This window comes from Chiloscyllium punctatum, chromosome 6, assembly GCF_047496795.1.
Source record: "Chiloscyllium punctatum isolate Juve2018m chromosome 6, sChiPun1.3, whole genome shotgun sequence".
Classification (NCBI taxonomy): domain Eukaryota; kingdom Metazoa; phylum Chordata; class Chondrichthyes; order Orectolobiformes; family Hemiscylliidae; genus Chiloscyllium; species Chiloscyllium punctatum.
The window spans coordinates 25,205,133-25,227,193 of NC_092744.1; the positions used below are offsets into that span (position 1 = coordinate 25,205,133).

Consider the following 22,061-nt stretch of genomic DNA (forward strand, 5'->3'; position numbering starts at 1 on the left):
GAATACAGGACTATCTTAGCTAACTTCTTAACTGAGGGAAAATCTCCCTTCATAGGAAATGGTTTAATACAGCGATTATGGCAAGGGTCAACTTATGGCTTTAAGGCTTCACTGGATCATCCTGACTAAGTATTACTTAATCACATCTCACTCAGTGAGGCTCTATTCTTCACTCTAAGCAGTGGGAATTCTTCATCCCAGTGAATTGCAGATAACCAGTATCCAATTGAACTCACAATGCCAGCCAACAAATTGAGAGGTTTAGGAACACTATGTGGTGGTGGATGTAATGTAGATCAGTCACAATCCCGCTGAATGACTTAGCATGCTTCAAGTATTGAAGAAATTATTTTTGCTTCTGATATGCTGTTACATCGAATATGTACGTCTTTATCTCCAGGCTTTAATTCAACTCCTCATAGAAGCAAAAAGCATAGATGGAGGACAGTCAGCACATCAAGCCTTTTTAGTTATTTGAAATGTTATACAACAACATTTAAGAGGCATTTGGATAGGTATATGAATAGGAAGAGTTTGGAGGGATATGGGCTGGGTGCTGGCAGGTGGGACTAGATTGGGTTGGGATATCTGGTCGGCATGGACGGGTTGGATCGAAGGGTCTGTTGCCATGCTGTACATCTCTATGGCTCTATGACTCCAATTAGTCTGACAAATAATGCTATTGCCACACATATGAGCATGTGTTTTACTGATCAAATATCATTTGTAACTAAAACCTTGCTATGTTTTAGTTTGCCTGTCGGGCATTTTTCTATCCATCTTTACTTCAGTAGCCTGTGTCCTTTTCAGGTTTTGTTCTCTGTGTTTTGTCTACATATGAGCTCAACATCCAGGTCTTTATGAGAAGAAAATGCATGAAAGGGCATCTAATATGACTATAAATATAAATCGAGGGCAAAGAGGAAGCTTGCTGCAACTTTCAAAAACATTTTCTCTTATGAAAGGTCATCTACTTGAAATGTTAACTTTGTTCATCTGTGGTTGTTACCCTATTTGTTGAATCTTTCCATTTAAGATATTATGGGATTTGACAGGGTAAATGTGGAAAGGATGTTTCACCTTGTGGGCAAGTCTAGGATCAGTGGGCATATCCCAGAGTAAGAGGTCACACATTTAAGATAGGAATTTCTTCTCTGAGAGGGCAGTGAATCAATGGAATTCTTATCACAGAGGGGATGTCAAGACTAGGGATTTCAAGGTTGGCACAGACAGATTTTTGATCAGTAAGGAAATCAAGCGTTACTAACGAAAAGACAGGAAATGGGGTTTAAGATTATTAGAAAAGCCATGATCTGATTGAATGGTGGAACAGACTCAATGAGTTGTGTGGTGAATTTCTGCTCCAATGTCTCATTGTCTTTTTTCTGTTCTTATTTGAGACGTCTCAAAGCGACATTATCTTGCCTTTGTAACTATTTCCCCCAGTAGCTACTTGCATGAACACTAATGTTCATAACATAAGAGTCACAGCAAGGGCACAAAAGAACTTTAAGAAACTTTCTTATCATATTATTCAGCCTCGAAACTGCAAAGATACATGTATTTCTGAATGGATTTAAATCAATGACGCACGATTTGTCAAACAACACTATGTTATTAGTACTCCAGTTGATTGAGAGAAGACTGACGCAGGGTAAAGGAATATCAATAATCTGGGCTGCATACCCAGTAGGAAACAGAGTATTGATCCCTTTTTACAATTTATCAATATTGACTATGTTAAGCTTTAATGACATTCTGAATCTATAACACAGTCCTGAATACAGGACTGTTTCGTTCTGTCTTAAGTAACTTCTTTACTGAGGGGAAAAAAACTCCCTTCATAGGAAATAGTTTAATACAACAGTTATGGTAAGGGTCAACTTATGGCTTTAAAGCTCACCTGGATCATCCTAGGGAAGTATTACTAAACCACATCTCACTTAGTGAGGCCCTATTGGAGTTTATGAATTAGAGACAAAGAACAGGGAGAATCAATAAGTATCCTAATTGACAGATCGATCAAGATTATCAAATGCAGACAATCCATTGTTTACAGAATATAGAGTCATAGAGATGTACAGCATGGAAACAGACCCTCTGTCTAAATTGTCCATGCCGACCAGATATCCCAACCCAATCTAGTTCCACCTGCCAGCACCTGGCACATATCCCTCCAAACCCTTCCTATTCATATACCCATCCAGGTGCCTTTTAAATGTTGCAATCATACTAGATTTCACCACTTCCTCTGGCAGCTCATTCCATACACGTAACCATCCTCTGCATGAAAATAATAGCCCTTAGGTCTCTTTTATATCTTTCCCCTCTCACCTAAAACCTATGCCCTCTAGTTCTGGACTCCCTAACCTTAGGGAAAAGACTTTGTCTATTTATCCTAACCATGCCCCTCATGATTTTATAAACCTCTATAAGGTCACCCCTTAGCCTCCGAAGTTCCAGGGAAAACAGCCCCAGCTGATGCATCCTCTTCCCTACAGCTCAAATCCTCCAACCCTGGCATTGTACTTGTAAATGTTTTCTGAACTCTTTCAAGTTTCACAACATCTTTTCGATAGGATGAAGACCAGAATTGCATGCAATATTCCAAAAATGGCCTAACCAATGTCCTGTATAGCTGCAACACGACCTCCCAATTCCTGTACTCAGTACTCTGACCAATAAAGGAAAGCATACCAAACGTCGTCTTCATGATCCAATCTACCTGCGACTCTACTTTCAAGGAGCTACGAAACTGCACTCCAAGGCCTCTTTGTTCAGCAACACTCCCTAGGATCTTACCATTAAATGTTAAAGTCCTGCTTTGATTTGCTTTCCCAAAATGCAGCACCTCGCATTTACCTAAACTCCATCTGCCAATTCTCAGATACACATTGAAATTTACTCACAGCGTCAAGTGATATACTACTTACTATTGGAAGACAAATCCACATCGGAACATTCATTGAGTGAGTTACCAAAGTGGTGCAGATGATATTGACGTGAAAAACAGAGCTAATTCATACTACGTCAGACCACTTTCAAATGTTGAGGTTAGGAATTATTGGGATGCAATGAGATTGGGGTGTTAATGTTAGCCTTGAAGTTATGTCATTCGAACACTATGTTGTAGTTAGTTAAAAAAATTCTTTTCCAGTAACATATGTTATAATGGGAGGAGTGTCGCAATGATGATCAGAATCATAAATAGCTAAGTTGTATGTGCACACTGCATAGGCAAGGTTCGCGCTGAAGATTAATGGTGATAAAATTGAAGGCGTGTAGATCACAGAATTACAGAAGTGTTACTGCGTAAAAGAAAGCCATTTTGATCTTGCTTGCATTGGTCGTGTGAATGAGTACCAGGGCAATCACCTAATGCCCTGTTGAATGCTGAATTGAGCCTGTCTCTTCCACACTTGCAGGCAATGCATTTCACCCTCAAATTGCTCATTGTGTGACAATCTTATTTCCCCCTTCACATCACCCTTGCACTTTTGCAAACCCCTTTAAATCTGTGGCCTTTCATACTTGATCCTTTTATGACCATGAAATGTTTCTCGCTAAGCGCTTTATTCAAACCACTTCATCATCAGTAAACTTTGAAACTGTTCCGCGCTCATAAAGATTTAAACTGTTAGTACATGTTAGACAAAGCAAGGGCTCCAATACTGACCCCAAGGGAACGCAATTCCAAGCCCCCAACTTCCGGTTATGTTTTTATTTAGAAGTACTCTCGAACATTAAGTGACTTTCCATCTTGGAAAGAAGGAATTTAGGATATCTTTCAAGTTTTTCATCCTTTCCTGTCGCTGTTTTTTTTCTGTTACTCAAGTTCCGTGAGGGTCTTTTCATTATGTGTTTCTTTTAACTTCGCTCTCTCCTAGGCAATGTGTGTCGCTGCTGCCCGACTCCCGGTCTTGCCACGTCTTCGGACGTTTCTGTTGCTTTTTGTCATTCTCTCCCAACTCCCAGTAACTGTTTCAGTTATTTTCACTGCAGCACGTTTTTATGGTGGTCTCTAATGCTGCCACATTGTGTGGCCATCCCCCTCACCTTCACTGCTCGGTAATTGTTCACACTTTATAAACCCTATTGTGTAGCGAATGGCGTGGCATCGCTCTCCCACAACATACATATGAGCACGAAGAACAAACTCTCCCTCAGCTATATTTGAGCGTCTTGGTCTTTATTGGTTCTTTGTCTCCTCGCGATAATGTGTCACAACATCCTGCTTTGAAATATTACTGATAAATGACAAGTCATACATCGTTGTCTGACTGTCTCGATTGTTGACTTGATTCATTGTGTGTAGGGCCCAGCGACGGTATTGAACGGAAACACCAATTTTCCGGATTTCTGATAGGGTGCCGTGAGTTTAAACATTTAAGGTAATCTAAATTTATTTAAATTCAATGTGACGGGAATTCAAAGTTTGGTCATTGATGTTCACAATGTATGTCCATCATCATTGTAGCCCCTATTTGCCATTATACTACAGGCATGTGAATATATGTTAATAGAAAAATGAGATTTCCAACTTCTTTTGCACAATCTCTCCGTGACTATTACCACACTCTTGATTGTTTGCTATGGTTTTCAACCTTTGATTATTATCTTATGTTTGACTTTGACATGTCTCCTTTCCGTTCTCCGATCTGCCCCATTTTCTCCATTGGTGTTTCTAATCATGGGATGCTTGATTTTCCATTTTTGGATTGTTCTCCTTTTGGTGGAGTGAGAATTAATGCCCTCATTGGATAGGAAGCACGGCCAAACAAGGGACAAGGGACACAGTTTCGGAAATGAATATTACTTAAGAGTAGAATATCCTGAACTAGGGGAAGTGTCTAGTCACGACTAATTTCACATCATCGGTTCTGCAGCGTCCTGAGGGAGGTCAGAACTCGGAATGATGATGGTCCGTTGGAAAGAAGGCTGCAGCCCATCGATATCCAAGTTTTAGTCCTGTACCTTGGCAACTCCATGTAGTCCCCTCCAGTAGGGCGAATTCAAAAGAAATATACATTCGTTGTACAACACAAAAATATTTATATGAGTTTCATGTCATTTCACGAATTTCCAAAACTACATAGAATTCGCCAGTGAAAGAGAAGTGATTGTAATTGAGGAAAGCAAAATCAATCTCAATGGAACATTGCAATAAATATCCAGCCCACTGGGACCAAGACGTCATGTATTAGCCTCGGCTAAGTAGGGCTATGTTGTATTTTAATATTGCAAAGAATGTGATATTGTGACGTACTTGAAAAGACGCATGACTGAGTGCCGCAGAGGGCGGTACGGTTGGCCTTTATCTAATTGCGTCACCAAGAAGTTGGCAACTAACCTCAAAAACATTTCCACCAGTAAACAATCGGAACCTCCCCTGTTTTCTCAAACAACATCTTCGACAATTGTCAACTGTGTTTTCTGAGTTGTGTTGTGTTCTGTATTCCCCCACCTCACTGGCAGTGTGTGCTCTCTTCTGTAGGAAGATGTAGGCAGCCACTTTTAATTAATCTGCTCAACCATGTTATGACATATATCTGGGGAAGATGGATTTGACCCGTGACCCTCTGGCCCAGATGGGGTCCACCATCCCCACACCACAAGAACACTTGCAAGATAACATCTACTAGTCCTATGAATGAGTGTAATGCGTACTAGGATCGCGTATGTATAAATAGGGATGGGGAAGAAGTGAAGCAAAAATAGAATGGTGCGATCTACATGGATGTGAGGAGTATTGTGATAGAATGAGTTTGAGAAAAACAGTGTGAGGAAGTATACGGCAAGATGCAAATGAATCTGCAACGTACGTACGCTATATCACCTTGTTGTTGAATCACAATCATTGAATCTGAAACGCTTTGCCTCTGACGCCCTGTCAAACGTACCTGCTGCAGGTCAGTCTCCAACACCCCAGCTCAGCTGTAGACTTTTTTCTTTCTGCTGTCGGGGAAATGATCTCTCTCCTACACCTCACAACACTCAGTAATCAGTATTGGAGGCTGAAATCCATCACGAACCTTTTCATAAGGTCATAAACTCTAGGGTCTTGTGGAGCGGTTATGTCATGCGTTCAAGTCCTACCTGCTCTAGGAATGTGTGATGACATCGCCGAACAGTTTGATTAAGAGACTATCCCTAAGACAATGAAACATAGAATTAGGCCAATTAGCGTATCGAACCCTTCCACCGTTCAATCAGGTCATGGTTGATCTGATCATCCTCAGCTCCACTCTGCTGCATTTCTCCGTGATTCCCTTTGTTGTCTGTTACCTTCGACTTCCATCTTCAGTTTGAGTTTTAACTGCTGGAGTTGGATTGGTGTCATGTGGAACATACCTCATATCCATTACAGTTCATTAGAAAAAAAACTAAGTGAGAATAAGTTGTTGCAAAAAATATTCATGAAAACATTTCTCGAAATTCGGTAATATCTGACATCGATACACTTGTCATTCGCAGCTCAGCCTCTTGCGCCTGTGTTACTAATGGCCACTTGCTCACAGTTCCATGATATTTGCAGATTCCCTACTCTCCCACCCCCCAAACCCCTCCCTACCCGCGGTATCGTCCATTTCCCACTGATACCTTGTACAGCACCTTTGTAATACCTTGTGCCATACTTCATTTCCCACAATCTACCAAACTGTACCAAGTCCCCCTCCTCTATCATCATACTGGTTTACCAACCGTCATTAACTCAAATTTGGAATTTTCATTCTCCATTTCAATGCATTACTTGACTCAGTGTTTACCGTCTCTGTGAGAATTGCCAGGCTAGTAACCTTCTGAGAACTGGGGTCCTCGATCTCTTTTCTTTAATCCACCTGGCGTCCAGCGATGGCGCTTATATTTTCAGTATACTGACGAAAAATCCTCGAAAAATCCTAAACACCTCTAACTTTTCACATTTCTTTTTTGCTTTAACCGCATTAATTAGTACTCAGGATTTTAACGAAAGCACCTGATTTTTCTCTTCCTTTATTGTATTAATTGTTGGCATATATTTCTGGGAGAAGACATATTTATCATATGTGTTATGTAAATGCAAGTTCGAGCGCTTGTAGTGGAAGGGTAGGGTTCCTACCTCAGAGCCAGCAAGTTCAAGTCCCAATTAGTCTCCAGATGTGTCACAGGAGTTCTGAACAGCTCATTAGAAAACATCTCTAAATACAAATTGCTAATGTGAAGTATCACGAATTAATTTCAAGACTGGATACATATTTACTTGTCAATTTTACCACAGTGTAGGCTCAGAGTGAGTACGCCTATTCTGACTTCTCAATGAGTCAGAACAATATGGCCAAATCGCCTTGGATCATTGTTAATGTTGTTGATGCCATGCATTTTGAACTCCAAGACTGCTTTTAAAAAAGAGCTTAACACAACTTGTATTCATTTAAACTCACTACTGTCAAAATTCATCCAAGTTGCTAAGAATAGTAAAGAGACTGAATAAATGAGTAAGGAACACGAAGAAAGCTGGCATCTTAAGGGATTGTAAATGGTTCACTTGTTTAATAGCTTGTTTCTAATTATCCAAAGCCACCTGGACTCAAATACCTACTTCAATGTTTTCCAGTTATGCCAAACTAAAAGAGAAAGCAGAAGTGGAAGATAGCCTTCAGAAATTACAGAATGAATTGCATAAAATAAATACATTAAAAAAGCACAAAGTAGGATTGGGTTTACTGAGGACAGCTTTGCCAGTGTACAAATGAATGAAGGATGAAAACCCCATGGATTCGACATTAACATGTCCAGAGAATAAATCAAAGACAGTATAATGTTGAAGTACATGGTCAAGCTTGTATGCCAAGTTGTAACATTGAGAAGGAGGAGATATTAAATTGTTTCAGTAAACTTGAAATTGATAAATTCCCAGGTCTAGATGTGATGTATCCAAGGCTGCTATGGGAGGCTAGGGAGGTGATCGCAGGGACTGTGACATTGATTTGTAAATTCCCTCTGAGAGGTGGCAGAGGATTGAACAACAGCTAATGTAATACCAATATTCAAGAAGAGTGGTAGGGAAAAACCGGAAAACTACAAACCAGCAAGTCTAACATCTCTTGTGGAGAAACTATTGGAAAGAACCATGAGGGGTCGAATTAATCTCCATTTAGAGAAGCATGGAACAGATAATCAGTATGACTTTGTAAAGAGGTTGGGGGGGGGGGGGGGGGGGCTTCATGTCTAACCAACTGGATTCATTTTTGAGGAGGTGACTAGGTGTGCAGATATGAGTGCGGTTGATGTAGTCTGCATGGACTTAAATAATGCTTTTGACAAGGCTTTGAGCGACAGTCTGATGAAGAAGCTACTAGCCCATGGAATCAGAACAATTTGTTAAATTTGATCTAAATTTACCTTCGTGGCAGGAAGCAAACGTTGTTGGTCTAGAGGATTTCAAAAATTTTCTTTCACCCAGAGAGTGGAACTCAATATCTGGAAATATCATAGAATCCCTAGAGTGTGGAAAACGGCCATTTGGCCCAACAAACCAACACCGACCCTCCAAAGAGTAACCCACCGAGATCCATTCCCCTACATCTCCCCTAACTAATGCACCTAACCTACACATCCCTGAACGCTGTGAGTAATTAGAGACAGGAATCATCAAATCATTTATGATATTTCGACGAGCACTCGAAACGCCACAGCATGCAAGACTATGGATCAAGTTCTGGAAAATGGGGAGAGAATAAATGAATGTTTGATGACCAACGCGAACACCACAGACCCCAGGGTCTTCTTTCAGTGTCGTAGAAACATTGCGCTCCCAACTTATGACCAATTGCGTGGGAAAAATTTGAACAGCATGTTGAGTTCCGTGCCTAGTCAGATAATCAAGCACCGCAAGAGGTCAAGTACAAAGCGAAAGAACTGCAGATTCTTAAATCAGAAACAAACAGAAATGGCTGGAAAAGCTTCGCAGATCTGGCAGCATCTGTGAGGAGAACCCTTCCTCAGAACTTCCCTCGTTAACTCTGATTTCTCTCCACAGATACTGCCATACCTGCTGAGCTTTGCCAGCAGTTTCTGTTTTCGTTTAAGAAGTCAGATACATCGTCTTAAATCGAACTAGATATTGTGGGGGTCTTATCCGATGCAATCCATTTTAAATCTAATTGAAATATTTGAACTCCAGTGTTCGTAAATTGTGAGAATTTGGACAGATATTTTAGCTCACTTGTTCAAACAGGTGACAGGCAAGTCAACCCGGACCTTCTGGCGCAGAGGGGAGGAACTAGTACTGCGCTACCTGAAATCCAGTGCGATTGTGGGGAGAGTGAACCTGGACCTAAGTGTTATATCTGTTGAAAAATGTCGAAATGAAGTTGGAGCTGCTGTAATTCACTATTTTTAAATTTTCTTTATAATACAGCTTACAAGTGAGGGTGCAAGTACACCTAACAGTCCACTGACCACAGCCTGAAGGGTTGTTGAAAATCAAGGATTATCCACCAGGATGTCAGAAAGCAAGATAGCCTCGGTGTTGAAGAAGCCAATGACCGAAGTTTTCACAGAAGCGGACAATTTCAAGTATAAGCTTTTCTACCCCGTATGCGGTTTCCTTTTAGAAATTGCTTTGAAGCCGATAGTTAACACAGAGTTTGGAACTATGGTCTGGAATGCTGTAAGTTTATAGCAATTTCGTATTGTCAATTTTTGTCCATGTTTCCCAGACCTTCATGTGTAAATTCTTCCATTTAAGTCACTCTGGCACTTTACGGATCAGAGTCATCGGATCATACAGCACGAAAACAGACCCTTCTATCCAACTAGTCCACTCCGACCATAATCACAAACTAAACTCGTCCCACATGCAGTGCCCGGCCCATATCCCTCCAAACATTTCTTGTTCATGCACTTATCCAAATGTTTTTTACATGTTGTAATTGTATCTGCATCCACCACGTCAACTAAAAATCTATTCCTTAAACGAACCACTCTCTGAGTAAAAAAAAAACTCGTCTTTTAAAAATCGTTCTCTTTTCCCCTTAAAAATATGCCCCAGTCTTGAAATCCCCCAACCCAGGGAAAAGAGACCTGCCATTCACATTATCTATACGCCTCATGATTTTATAAAACCTCCATAAGGTCACTCCTCAACTTCCTAAATACATCCCAGCCTATCCAACATCCTGACAAATCTCTTCTGAACCCTTTCCAGCTTAATAATATGCTTCGTCTTATAAAAGACACAGATGACAGTGGGAGAAAGTGACGACTGCAGATATTGGAGATCAGAGTCAAAAACTGTGGTGTTGGAAATGCACAGCCGGTCAGGCGGCATGCGAGGAGCATAAGATGAAGAGTTTATGCTCGAACTGTCGACTCTCCTCCTCCTCGGATGCTGCCCGGCCAGCTATGCTTGTCCAGCACCACACTTTTTGTCACAGTGTGAGACTGACACTGGTAAACAGTTGCTTCTCGTCCTTTTCCAGCTACCATCCGCCTTTGACGTATTTGATCAGAGCATTCTCCACTATAGCCTGTCCACCAGTTAACTATTGGGAAGACTGACGCTCCTTCCTTTGCTCGTTGCCAAAAACGTCAGCTCCCGCGCTATCAACGTCATACTTCCCCTTAAACTGACACTTCTTGATATATAATAACCGCGATGTTATATGTCATAGCACAACGAGCCTTCTGACGCATCTTTGCAGAGGGATAAAACCTGTGGTTGATTGGAGGTGATTTTTCATAAAGCTGCAGGAACTTTATTTCACCGAGCGAGTGGTAAATCTAAGGAAGTGTCTGTCTATTGAAATGACAGCAACAGCTAGTGTTCGTTCGTTCAAGTGCACGTTAGGTTACTTTCGGACAATATTTTGTGATACAGTGATTTAATAATTTAAGGCACGATCAATGTTGAATATAATGTTCGTGGGGAAGCCAGGTATCTTTGGAACTGTGATTCCTAAAACTCACCAATATCTGATCCTCTGTCTCATGTCTGTGTTTGAACTGATGGCATGGCAAGGGCTAATTAACAAAGCGTGGTAACTTATGGTAACTTCGTCCGCCGTAAAGGGAATGGAGGTGCGACCAATTATTTTTCCCTAAATTCACATGCTTCCAAGAAACAGATCTAGAAGTGGTTGCCTGGAGAGCGCAACTTTGATAAATACAAAAGGAAGCCGCCAAAGATGCTACAAATCTGAAACAAAAAAAACACGAAATATTGGAAATATTGAGCAAAGCCGAGGGGATCAATGGGTGACTGGATTTATTGAGGCCCTGGTGAAATAAGGCGGCATATGGCATGCATAGGCAGTTGGGATGAAGTGAATACCTTGAGGATTATATGATTTGGAGACGCCGGTGTTGGGCTGGGGTGCACAAAGTTAAAAATCACACACCACCAGGTTATAGTCCAACAGGTTTATTTGGAAGCAGTAGCTTTCGGAGCGCTGCTCCTTCATCAGGTGGTTGTGGAGAATAAGCCTTATTCTCCACAACAACCTGATGAAGGAACAGTGCTCCGAAAGCTAGTGCTTCCAAATAAACCTGTTGGACTATAACCTGCTGTTGTGTGATTTTTGACTTAAAAGAGAAATCAAGGGGGCTAAAAGGGTATACGATATGGGTTTGACAGATAAGGTAAAGGAGAATCCCAACAGATTTTACCAGTACATGAAGTGAAAAGCGTAACTAGGAAGAGAGTAGGGCCTCTTAAAATTCAATAAGGTCGTCTATGTGCAGAGGGACATAAGGTGGGTGAAATTCTAACTAAATTTCTCATCAGTATTTTCAATCAAGAAAGGCGTGGATGCTAAAAACCGTGGGGAAATAAAGTGTGATGCCTTGAAGACAGCGTACATTACAGAAGGAGGTGTTGGAAGTCATAAAACACACATTAAGGTAGATAAATCCTCTGGACCTGTTGAAGTCTCCCAGGGAGGCTAGGGGGGAAATTACGCAGTCCCTTGCAGAGATATTTGTATCATGGGTGAAATGCCCAAAAATTGGAGGGCGGCTGATATTTTGCCATAATTTAAGAAAGGCTACAGAAAAAATGCCTGGCAACCACAGATTTGTGAGCCTACCGTCTGTGCTGAGTAAGTTGCTAGAGGGGATTCTGGGATACAGGATCTACAGGCACTTCGAGCGGCAAGGACTCATTTGGGATAGTTAGCATGGCTTTGTGCGTGGGAAACCAGGAACATAAACAAGGGCAGAAAAGGACGTTGTCTGCATGAACGTTAGCAAGACCTGTGACAAGATACAGCATGTCGAGCAAAGTTAAATCTCACAGGATCCAGGCAGAGCTAACCAATTGGATACAAAATTAGCTTGAAGGTTGACTAGAGAGTGGTGATACACGCTAACTTTTCAGACTGGAGGACTGTAACCAGCAGTGTACCACAGGGATTGGTGGGTGGTTCATTTATGTAGATGATTTGGGTGCGAATTTAGGAGGTATGGTTAGTAAATTTGTGGATGACTCGAAGATTGGTGGTATAGCGGATAGTGAAGAAGGTTATGTGCGAACGCAGCGAGATCTTGATCAACTGGGCCAGTGAACTCAGGAATGGCAGATGGAGGTTAATTTTAATAAATGTAAGGCACTGCATTTTGGTCGGTCAAACCCGGCAAGAACTTTCACAGTTTTGAGTAGGGCGCTGAGGAGAGTTAACGAACAAATAGATCTAGGGGTACAGGCTCACAACTCCTTGAAAGTGGAGTCACTTATAGACAGGGTGATGAAAAAAAACTTTCGACATGCTTTCTTTCATCGGGTCTGAGTATTTGGTATAGGGGTTGGGATGTCTTGTTGCAACTTTACAAGACATTGGTGAGGCCACATTTGGAATACTGCATGCAGTTCTGGTCACACTGCTAGAGAAATGATATTATTAAACTTGAAAGAGTGCAGAAAATATTTACCAGGATGTTACCTGGACTGGAAAGTTTGCGTTCTAAGAAGAGGTTGGATCGACTGGAACATTTTTCCATGGGGATTACGTGACTGGGAGTTGACCTTGTAGAGGTCTATAAAATAATGATAGGCATGGATAAGGTAGGTTGTCAAAATCTTTTCCGAGTTTTAAGGGTGTCTAAAACTTGACGGCATGGGTTTAAGTTGACAGGGCAGAGATACAAAAGGATCCAGAGGGGCACTTTTAAACACAGGGGATGGTGAGTGTCTGGAACCGGCTGCCAGAGGTAGTGATGGAAGCGAGTATAATTTCGTCATTGATTTAACATTTAGGCAGGAATATGGAGTGGATAGATATAGAGGGATAGGGACCAAACGCAGATAAATGGGATTATTTCATTGTGAAAACTTGGCGGCATGGAAAAATTGGGCCGAAGGGACTGTTTCCATGCTGTAGCCATCTAAGATTCTATGACTCTTAATCTTGCGGGTGTACCACCTTTCACCAGAGTTGAGGGAGTGCGGGTGTGCAATAGGTTTTCAGCAAGTAAAAGGAGACCTTAAGAAGGAGAGATAGACTGGGGGCGGGAGAAATTAAATGGCAAACGTTTCATGGCACAAACGCTAAAGGGAGTGGTCATGGACAACGAAAAAGAAGTTCTGATCACGTGACTGGATGTAAATGTAGGACCAAATTAATAAATATCTCAGAAAATCATAATAAACGAAAACGGTGGAACATGACCAAGGCAGAGATCATGATGTAATTTTGTTAAGCTGAATGATAGTCTAGAAGGCTTTATAGTAACGAAGGAAAAATTAGATGTGTTTGCTTAATCTTGCATTGAAACTCTGAAATACTGCAGGAGGCCGAGGTCAGAAAGGTTAGAAAGGGAGCAATGTTAAAAGTTGAAAAGAAACAAAGGACAGGAAGCTGACAGTCATGCTTACAATCGGAATGGCGATGTTTCACAAAACATTCACTCAGTCTATATTTGGACTTGCCAATGCAGAGGGGATCAAATAAAGAGCACTGAATCCAACTACATTGAAAGAAGTAAAGCACTTGGCAAGAATGTTTGGGTCATATCCTTAGTCACTTGGGTTGGCACAGGGTAGCAACGAATAGGTAAGCCAGTCTGAGCAATGGCTCCCACTGATCCCTGAATACCTGATAGGGATTCTACCCAGGAACGAATTAACGGGAAATTATCCTCTCCCGAGTCGTGAAAGAGACCGATTGATGCTGTTTCACTACTTTTTTTTGGTAGGGCCGCATGGACGTAACAATTAAAATTTCGGTTGCTTTTTTTAGGGTCTTGGTTTGTGTCAATACTTTGAGGAACAGAAGATGGATTTCTCGCACAAGAAAGTGATTGAACTGGGAGCGGGCACTGGGATTTTGAGCATTTTAACAGTCCTTCTCGGTGAGTGGAATGGATCCGCACACAAATGGGGCAGCAAGATAAATCTTAACCTGCATCAGCAATATTCGGAGGGTACTTTAAAGAATGATATATTACGAGATGTAGCGTTGCTAGCTATCAAACAACTGTTTATTAAACTGAACAAGAATTGGTGTAGAGTCGATTTTGGTTCCTATGATTCCAAGCGAATAATAACTGATCAATCTTCAGATGTCCTTGAAGACAGAGGACTGCAGACACTGTCTAAGGACACAAATTAGGATGGATCTATTCACCCAGCGTGAAGTGGGCCTACCTGTGAAATTATCTGCCATAGAAAATGGTTGAGGCAAATGCGTTGCATGTTTACAAGAAGGTGTTAGATATAGTCCTTAGGGCGAAACGAATCATAGCTTTTGGGGCGAAAGCAGAAACAGGGTACTGCATTGGGTGACCAGTCATGATCATGTTGAATGGCGCGTCTATTGAAACGTTCAAGATTTGCAGGAAACCGACAGGGTCAGTGGTAAGGTTGTTGCCTTGTGGGACACTCTCCGACCAGAGGGGACAATCTCATAGTAAGGCATTATACATCAAAGACAGACATGAGAATTTTTTTTTCTCAGAGGGTCGTGAATCAGTTGAAGCGCCTACAGCAGAGGGCTGCGAAGGCTAAGTGTTTAGGAATATTCAAGGCTGGGATGTACAGAATTTTGATCTATAAGAGAATGAGGATTATTAGGAAAAATGCAAGAATGTGGAGTTGAAGATGAAGTGATCACGATCTCATTGAATAGCGGAGCAAATTCGATAGACTGAACGGACTACTTCTGCTCCTATGTCTGATGATCTAAAGGTCCACTGTCAACGGTGGCGGTGTGAACAATTCAGTTGTTTACATTGTAAAAACAGTCCATTCGTTTATATAAAAAAAAATCTTCTGTCATGAGAAGATCAACTTCCATTTGTCAAACATCTTTAATGTCATATGCGCTTCTAAGATAAATAATGCGGTAGATTTCGCGCCCCCCAGAAGAAAGCGAAACAGAGACATGATTTGGAGATGCCGGTGTTGGACTTGGGTGTACAAAGTTAAAAATCACACAACACCAGGTTATAGTCCAACAGATTTAATTGGAAGCACCAACTTTTAGAGCAGCGCTAGTGCTTCCAATTAAATCTGTTGGACTATAACCTGATGTTGAGTGATTTTTAACTTTGGACACAGAGACAGAGATGTTTAACGAGAGTTTACATTCTGGGGAGTTGAAGGCGTGGCTGCCAGTGGAATCCGGAGTGAAATCCTACAAGTTTGAGGTCAACAATTTAGGCTAAAATCGCAATATCTTTTGTTGCAAAATCTACCGTCATGGAAATTTGGAAACTTTTCCCACGAAAGCCTATCCAAAAGTGGACAACAATTGAAAATGTCAAAACTAATATGGGCTAGCAGATGTTTTTGCATTTTATGTTGTCATGAGATGGAGTGAACGGAATGCAGAGTGGGCACTTCAGCAATGCCCTTGTTAAATTCTGGAGCAGATTACTGTAAGGTTAACTAACAAATCCAGCGGCCGCGAGGGAATAGCAGTATTGAAGGCTGTAACGTTTAATTTAAACGCTCATACAATTGACATTCTCTGCGCACGGCTGCGCACTGACAAGAATCGGATCTTCTCATTGGCCACTTTCCTGGCCTGCCCTCTCCCTTCCTTCTCCGGGCCATATGTGTGTCGGTATTTCCCAGGACCACCGTTTTGGGCGTGGTCATATTCCCACGGATCCAACTAATCAAATCGCTTCCTTTTCTAATCTCCCCCTTCCAGGTGGAGATGTCACTATAACAGACAATCCGCAGCTCCTGCAGCAAATCGAACTGAACGTCTCCGCCAATATCCCGTCTTCTATGAAATCTCGCGTCCAAATCCGTGCCCTCTCCTGGGGGCTGGACCAATCACAGTTTCCATCCGACTACGACTACATCTTGGGTGGGGATATCGTGTACAACCGTTCAAGTCTTCCTTTAATTCTCAAGACGCTCCAACATCTCTGCAATGAATCGACGGTCATTTATTTCGCCTCCACAATGTCCATCAGCCGTGAATTGATCACCTCCAGCTACCGGACTCTATTTCAGTATTTTGATTCTGATCTCGTTTGCAGATATGAAAACGTGGACGTTAACTTGTACAGGATGACTAAAAAAAAGTCCCAGACCCAGGGTTGAAATTCATCAGAACTCATTGAATCATCACATCATTCACATTTGCAGGACAGAAAGAGGCCTTTCGGTCCCTAATGTCTGTGCCAGCCAAAAAGAGAGATTTGCATAATCCTTTTTTCCAGCTCTTAAACCATAATAATGCAGGTTGCATCTCTTCAAGTATATGCTTTTACGCCCTTTCAGGCAGGGACTTACAGATCCAAGAACCTTCAAGGTGAAATGTCTTCCAATCCTCCTTCCATGTGCTTTAAATCTAAACCCAATCATTGTCTTTTCTGCTGATTGAAATAGGTTATTCCTATTCACTCTAAACCGTTCAGTTACACTTCTCCATTATATCCTCCCTGACGTTTCATACCTTAATTAGTAAAAGAAGTTAACTTGCACGCCTTTTAAACCATAATTTCTATCCGTCCCATTGCCTTCCGGGATCTGTTTTCTTGCCTTCCAGGGTTCATACATTCTTCACAACTCTCGTTATACAATTCTTTATTGCGCATATTCTGTCCCTTTTGCCCTCTCTGGTTGCACTCCTCTTGGCCACTTTTCCGCTCATCTATGTAATTTTTAGATATCTAAATGCTGTCTACAGTTTTCTTCAACCACTCTTCAAAGTTCTTGTTTATATCTTCTATATTTTAATACAAATCATTGGCATACATAACGAAAATCATTGGATCCAATCCGAGAACTCCGGCGAAAGCAGCCATACCAATCACACACACAAAATAAACACTTGTGTCCTTTTGTTTCCTGGAACTGAGGCAGTTTTGCTTCTAGTTTATCACTTATCCTTAAATCACCTGGGCTTTTTCTATTCTGACTGTTTGGGACCTTGTCATAACTCTTGCTAAAATCCATGTAGACTACATCAACATTAATATCATGAATCCTCCTCATTATCTTTGCAAAATATTGGATTAAAGTATGAGGAGTGCATTTAATATTTGGAAGCTTAAAATGCAAAGGTCAACCGTCGTATGGTTGAATCTCAACGAAGCTAACCGATTTCATTCTATGTGGCGCCGTTGTCATTGAATGTCTTATTGTAGGTGTCTTGCGCTGAACAGTCAATTTGTAATATTAATTATTCAGAAATGTGTTCATTGGAAGAGTGAACATTTATAAACAGCCCTTTAAACAATTTTCAGATTTCTATTCTGATCGCCAAGCTAATGAAGCAAATATTTGCAAACCTGCAAAGAGTATTTTCCTTTTCCAATTGTTCATGCAATCTAGGTGTCATGGGCTATACCGGCATTTATTTGCCTCGGAAAAGGTGCTGGTGAGCAGCGGCATGAAGTGCTTCAGTTGTTAGAGTGTAGATACGCCCACAGAGCTATTTGGAAGTGAGTTGTAGGATTTTGACACAGAGTTTGACAAAAATGAAGGTTTGAGACTACCCGGATTGTGCAAGTCTAGGACGGGACTTCCAGGTGGTGGTATTCCCAAGCATTTTCTGAGCTTGGTTTTCTCGGTGAGAGGCCACGGGTTTGCTGAGCGCACTGCTGATGTCAGTTGGGGACAAATGGAATGGTTGTTGAAGGTCATGGATAGGATATAAATCAAAATGTTTCTTTGTCCTGGATAGTGCTGAGCTTCTTGAGCATTGTTCAAGCTGCACCTACCCAGTCAAATGGGGAGTGTTCCATGGCCAAGCTGACTTGAGATTTGTAGATGGTGGAGAGTCACTGAGAAGACAGGAAATGCTTTGTTCATGCATAATTCCTAGCTCATGATCTGGTGTAGTGGTAATAATATTTATATGGCTGGTCCACCTCAATTTCTGATCAATGTTAGCATCCAGTATGTTGATAGTCGGAATTCAGCGACGATAATGCCATTTAAGGGACGATGATTAGATTCTCTCCTGCTGGGGATGGCCATTGCGCCGTAATTGTTTCGTACGAATATTGCTGAACAGAGATCACGAAATTTATACAGGACAACTCGAACAGACATGGTTTGCACAACATTGCAAAATCACATTCATCTATTTCATACTAGCGGCGCTCGAAGGTAAATTGTCCCCAGTTTTGGTTTTGTAACTTCAAGGCAATAACTTCCTGAAATATTTCAGGACCATTAAGAAATGGTAATCAAGCATAATTCTTGGAATTAGAGTGTAAATTGAAATAAGAAACGTTCCAATAGCAAACTTCAAGAACTAGATTTTGGAAAAGCGACGAGCCAATTGTGAGGCTAAGCACTTTTCTCAATAGAAAATTACGTACAAAAATAAACCGTATTTCGAACCAGTGTCCAGATGTGTAGAAACTTCGAAAATGCTACGGTCTGCACAGCAGTTTGCTTTCTTGGTCACTTCATCAAATTGCCCTCTAGAGCTTCCCCATTCATGGTGGCCACTACATCAGATAGCTATATTTTCAAAATTTAATATGCAGATAAGGTGGAGATGGTATTACTAGTCCAGTTTATTTGTTAACAAATTGCTGAGTGTTGGTAGTGGTTGTCAATGCTCCATTGCAGTGTAAAAGTGTGGCGCTGGAAAAGCACAGCAGGTCAGGCAGCATCGGAGGAGCAGGAAAGTCGACGTTTCGGGCTGATGGTCCTCGGACGCTGCCTGACCTGCTGTGCATTTCCAGCGCCACACTTTCGGACTCTGATCTCCAGCATCTGCAATCCTCACTTTTTTCTGATACTCCATTGTAGCTTACTGAACTTCATCATATTCTTCTCCGATTCCAGCGTCGAATGAATTGGTGAAATCTAAATAAAAGAGTGCGCCGTCAGCTTTCGGTCATTATAAAGAAAGGCAGTTAGAAAACTGATGAGTTTATTTTGTGTAGTCTATTTGACAATCTATCATCCTATGCATGAGTTTATAATCAGTCGAATTTAATACATATTTAGTTAATTATCGCTCACCAAAGTTAAAGTTTCAAATTACCTGCAATGTAATTTGAACAATTAGTTTATGTTGTAAATACTTGTATCAGATCAATTCAGAAAAATAACACTTGATAAATTATCACGTGTTTAGTTCATATGAAAGTTTGTTGTGGGGTAAATAATGTGCTTCTCCAATGTTTTGTTTTGGCATCTGAGTGCTCAAGCAAAGCACTGACTTTTCGCCATTCATAAGGAGTGGCTCTAATGCATTCAATATGTAAGACTCAATTTCAAGTTCCATTTGATCCTCCGTTCCATGAAGTTTACGTTCCCTCTAAACGCCAAACAAACAGGAAATCGGAGGATTTGATTTAATATTAATCGTCACAGCCTAGCTATGGACACAAGAGTTTCTGAGAGAAGTGCCCCAGGTCAGTTATCATTGACTAGTTCATTCATGACATTCTCGGCAACGCAGGATCAGAAGCGGCTGGCGAAAGTTTTTTTATAGATTACTTAGTGTGGAAACAGGCCCTTCGGCCCAACAAGTCCACACCGACCCGCCGAAGCGCAACCCACCCAGACCCATTCCTTTACAGTTACCCCCTCACCTAACACTACGGGCAATTTAGCATGGCCAATTCAACTAACCTGCACATTTTTGGATTGTGGGAGGAAACCGGAGCACCCGGAGGAAACCCACGCAGACATGGAGAGAATGTGCAAACTTCACAGAGTCAGTCACCTGAGGCGAGAATTGAACCCGGGTCTCTATCGCTGTGAGGCAGCAGAGCTAACTACTGTGCCACCGTTATGTTTATTTCCATTCGCAATTGCTCTAATTATGAAGGAAGTGGTCTGGCCTTTAAGCTGTAAAGTAAATCCATGTTACACAAATGCAGTAAAATGTCTTTGGATATCAATGGCCTATCGCCGTTTACTTTCAGCCGTCCCAACTCAGCCTGGGTGTCAACATAGATCGGAAACCTAGCTGGGGCTGTCACTAAATGTTATCGCTCCAAGGACATATAAGATGCTGCAGTTATCCGTTACGCTTGACGCCCTGAGCTTTTGGATTAGTGGTGCTGGAAGAGCACAGCAGTTCAGGCAGCATCCGAGGAGCAGCAAAATCGACGTTTCGGGCAAAAGCCCTTCATCAGGAATACAAGCAGAGAGCCTGAAAGGTGGAGAGATAAGTGAGAGGAGGGTGGGGGTGGGGAGAAAGTACCATAGAGTACAATAGGTGAGTGGGGGAGGGGATGAAGGTGATAGGTCGGGGGGTGGGGGGTTTAACTGGAGAGTCAATTTGGTACTTTTCACATTTCTATGACCTGAGGGAAACTATCAGAGAGAAATAATCACAGACCAGTTATATTTCTGTCAAATTAAACTGGTGCAGGAAATCCATCCAGCAAACATTTAGAAGAAAGTGAGGACTGCAGATGCTGGAGATCAAAGCCCAGAATGTAGTGCTGGAAAAGCACAGCCCGTCAGGCAGCATCCTAGGAGTAGCACCATAAGACACATAACTTACAGCAAAATATTACCGTGATACAATGATACATTGAACAAACATAGATTGTTAAGTCTTTAATTCCTGATGAAGGGCTTATGCCCGAAACGTCGATTCTTCTGCTCCTCGGATGCTGCCTGATCTGCTGTGCTTTTCCAGCACCACACTCTCGACAGCAAACATTTAAAGTACGACACGAGCATGCAAAAGATCCACCTGTGGTAGCAAGGGGTTAAGAGACAGTATGTTGGGACAGTATAGATACATGGAAATAAAGACACCTATACTTTGCTCATATCCCATGCATGAATTACGGAAGAGAGTTCATCCTAAATCCTATATCGTTAGATTGCCTTGTGGTTGTAAATTATCTGAGTTTGTATGTCAGAAGCTGGTTTACATTATGTTGATCTGTGTGGCAAGGTGCGGGAGACCACTATCAAAAGGCATTTTTCAAATTTAAAAAGTCTCAACTTATCCTAAAATAAATCTAGACTATGCCGAAATACTCAACAGGACAGATAGCACAATGGGAAGTGAAATGGGTTAACGCTTCGGGTCAATTAAGTTACGAAATGCAACCGTTAAATGCGTCTCTCTTAGTATGGATGAGGATAGACATTTGGAATATTTACAATATGGTTAGATCAATCACCAGCCTGCACTGTATTTTACCTCAGCGTGGAATTGACCTATCTACACTACTGAGATCTTCAATACTCCTTTCATGTGAATCGCTGTCTATGTAACAGTCAAACTTCCCTGCTGAACTGACAATCGCCAAAACCAAAAAAAAATGCATTGCCCCCCAAAAATGTAACGATTATTTTAAATGTACAGATATAATCGTGTCAAAGTGGTTGGCAGGAATCCCTACTCCGGGGTCCTGAATCTCGATTTCCTTATAAAGATGATTTGTGGGAACCGGTATTGGACTGAGGTAGACAAAGTTAAAAATCACACAACACCAGGTTATACTCCAACAGGTTTATCTGGAAGCACTAGCTTTCGGAGCGCTGGTCCTCTATCAGGTAGTTGTGGAGTATGAGATGGTAAGACAGAATGTATAGCACAATTTAACAGTGTGATGCAACTGAAATTATATATTGAAAAAGACCTGGATTGTTTGTTAAGTCTCTCATCTTTTAGAATGACCATGTTGCA

At 41.5% G+C, this 22,061-nt stretch overlaps 1 protein-coding gene across 1 annotated transcript; it reads left to right on the plus strand.

The window, feature by feature from the left end:
• Nucleotides 1-9,484: 9,484 nt before the first annotated feature.
• On the plus strand, nt 9,485-20,742 carry LOC140478625 (EEF1A lysine methyltransferase 3-like). Its single transcript, XM_072571843.1, has 4 exons — nt 9,485-9,652; nt 14,217-14,328; nt 16,134-16,515; nt 20,721-20,742. The coding sequence occupies exons 1-4, from the start codon at nt 9,485-9,487 to the stop codon at nt 20,740-20,742; spliced, it is 684 nt and encodes a 227-aa protein (XP_072427944.1).
• The last annotated feature ends 1,319 nt before the right edge of the window (nt 20,743-22,061 follow it).

Bases quoted from the DNA above. Each gene is read 5' to 3' on its own strand.
- LOC140478625 (XM_072571843.1), top strand. From the start codon at position 9,485: ATGTCAGAAAGCAAGATAGCCTCGGTGTTGAAGAAGCCAATGACCGAA. The intron at 9,653-14,216 runs GTAAGTTTATAG...TGCTTTTTTTAG, and splicing joins GAACTATGGTCTGGAATGCT to GGTCTTGGTTTGTGTCAATA. The intron at 14,329-16,133 runs GTGAGTGGAATG...TCCCCCTTCCAG, and splicing joins CATTTTAACAGTCCTTCTCG to GTGGAGATGTCACTATAACA.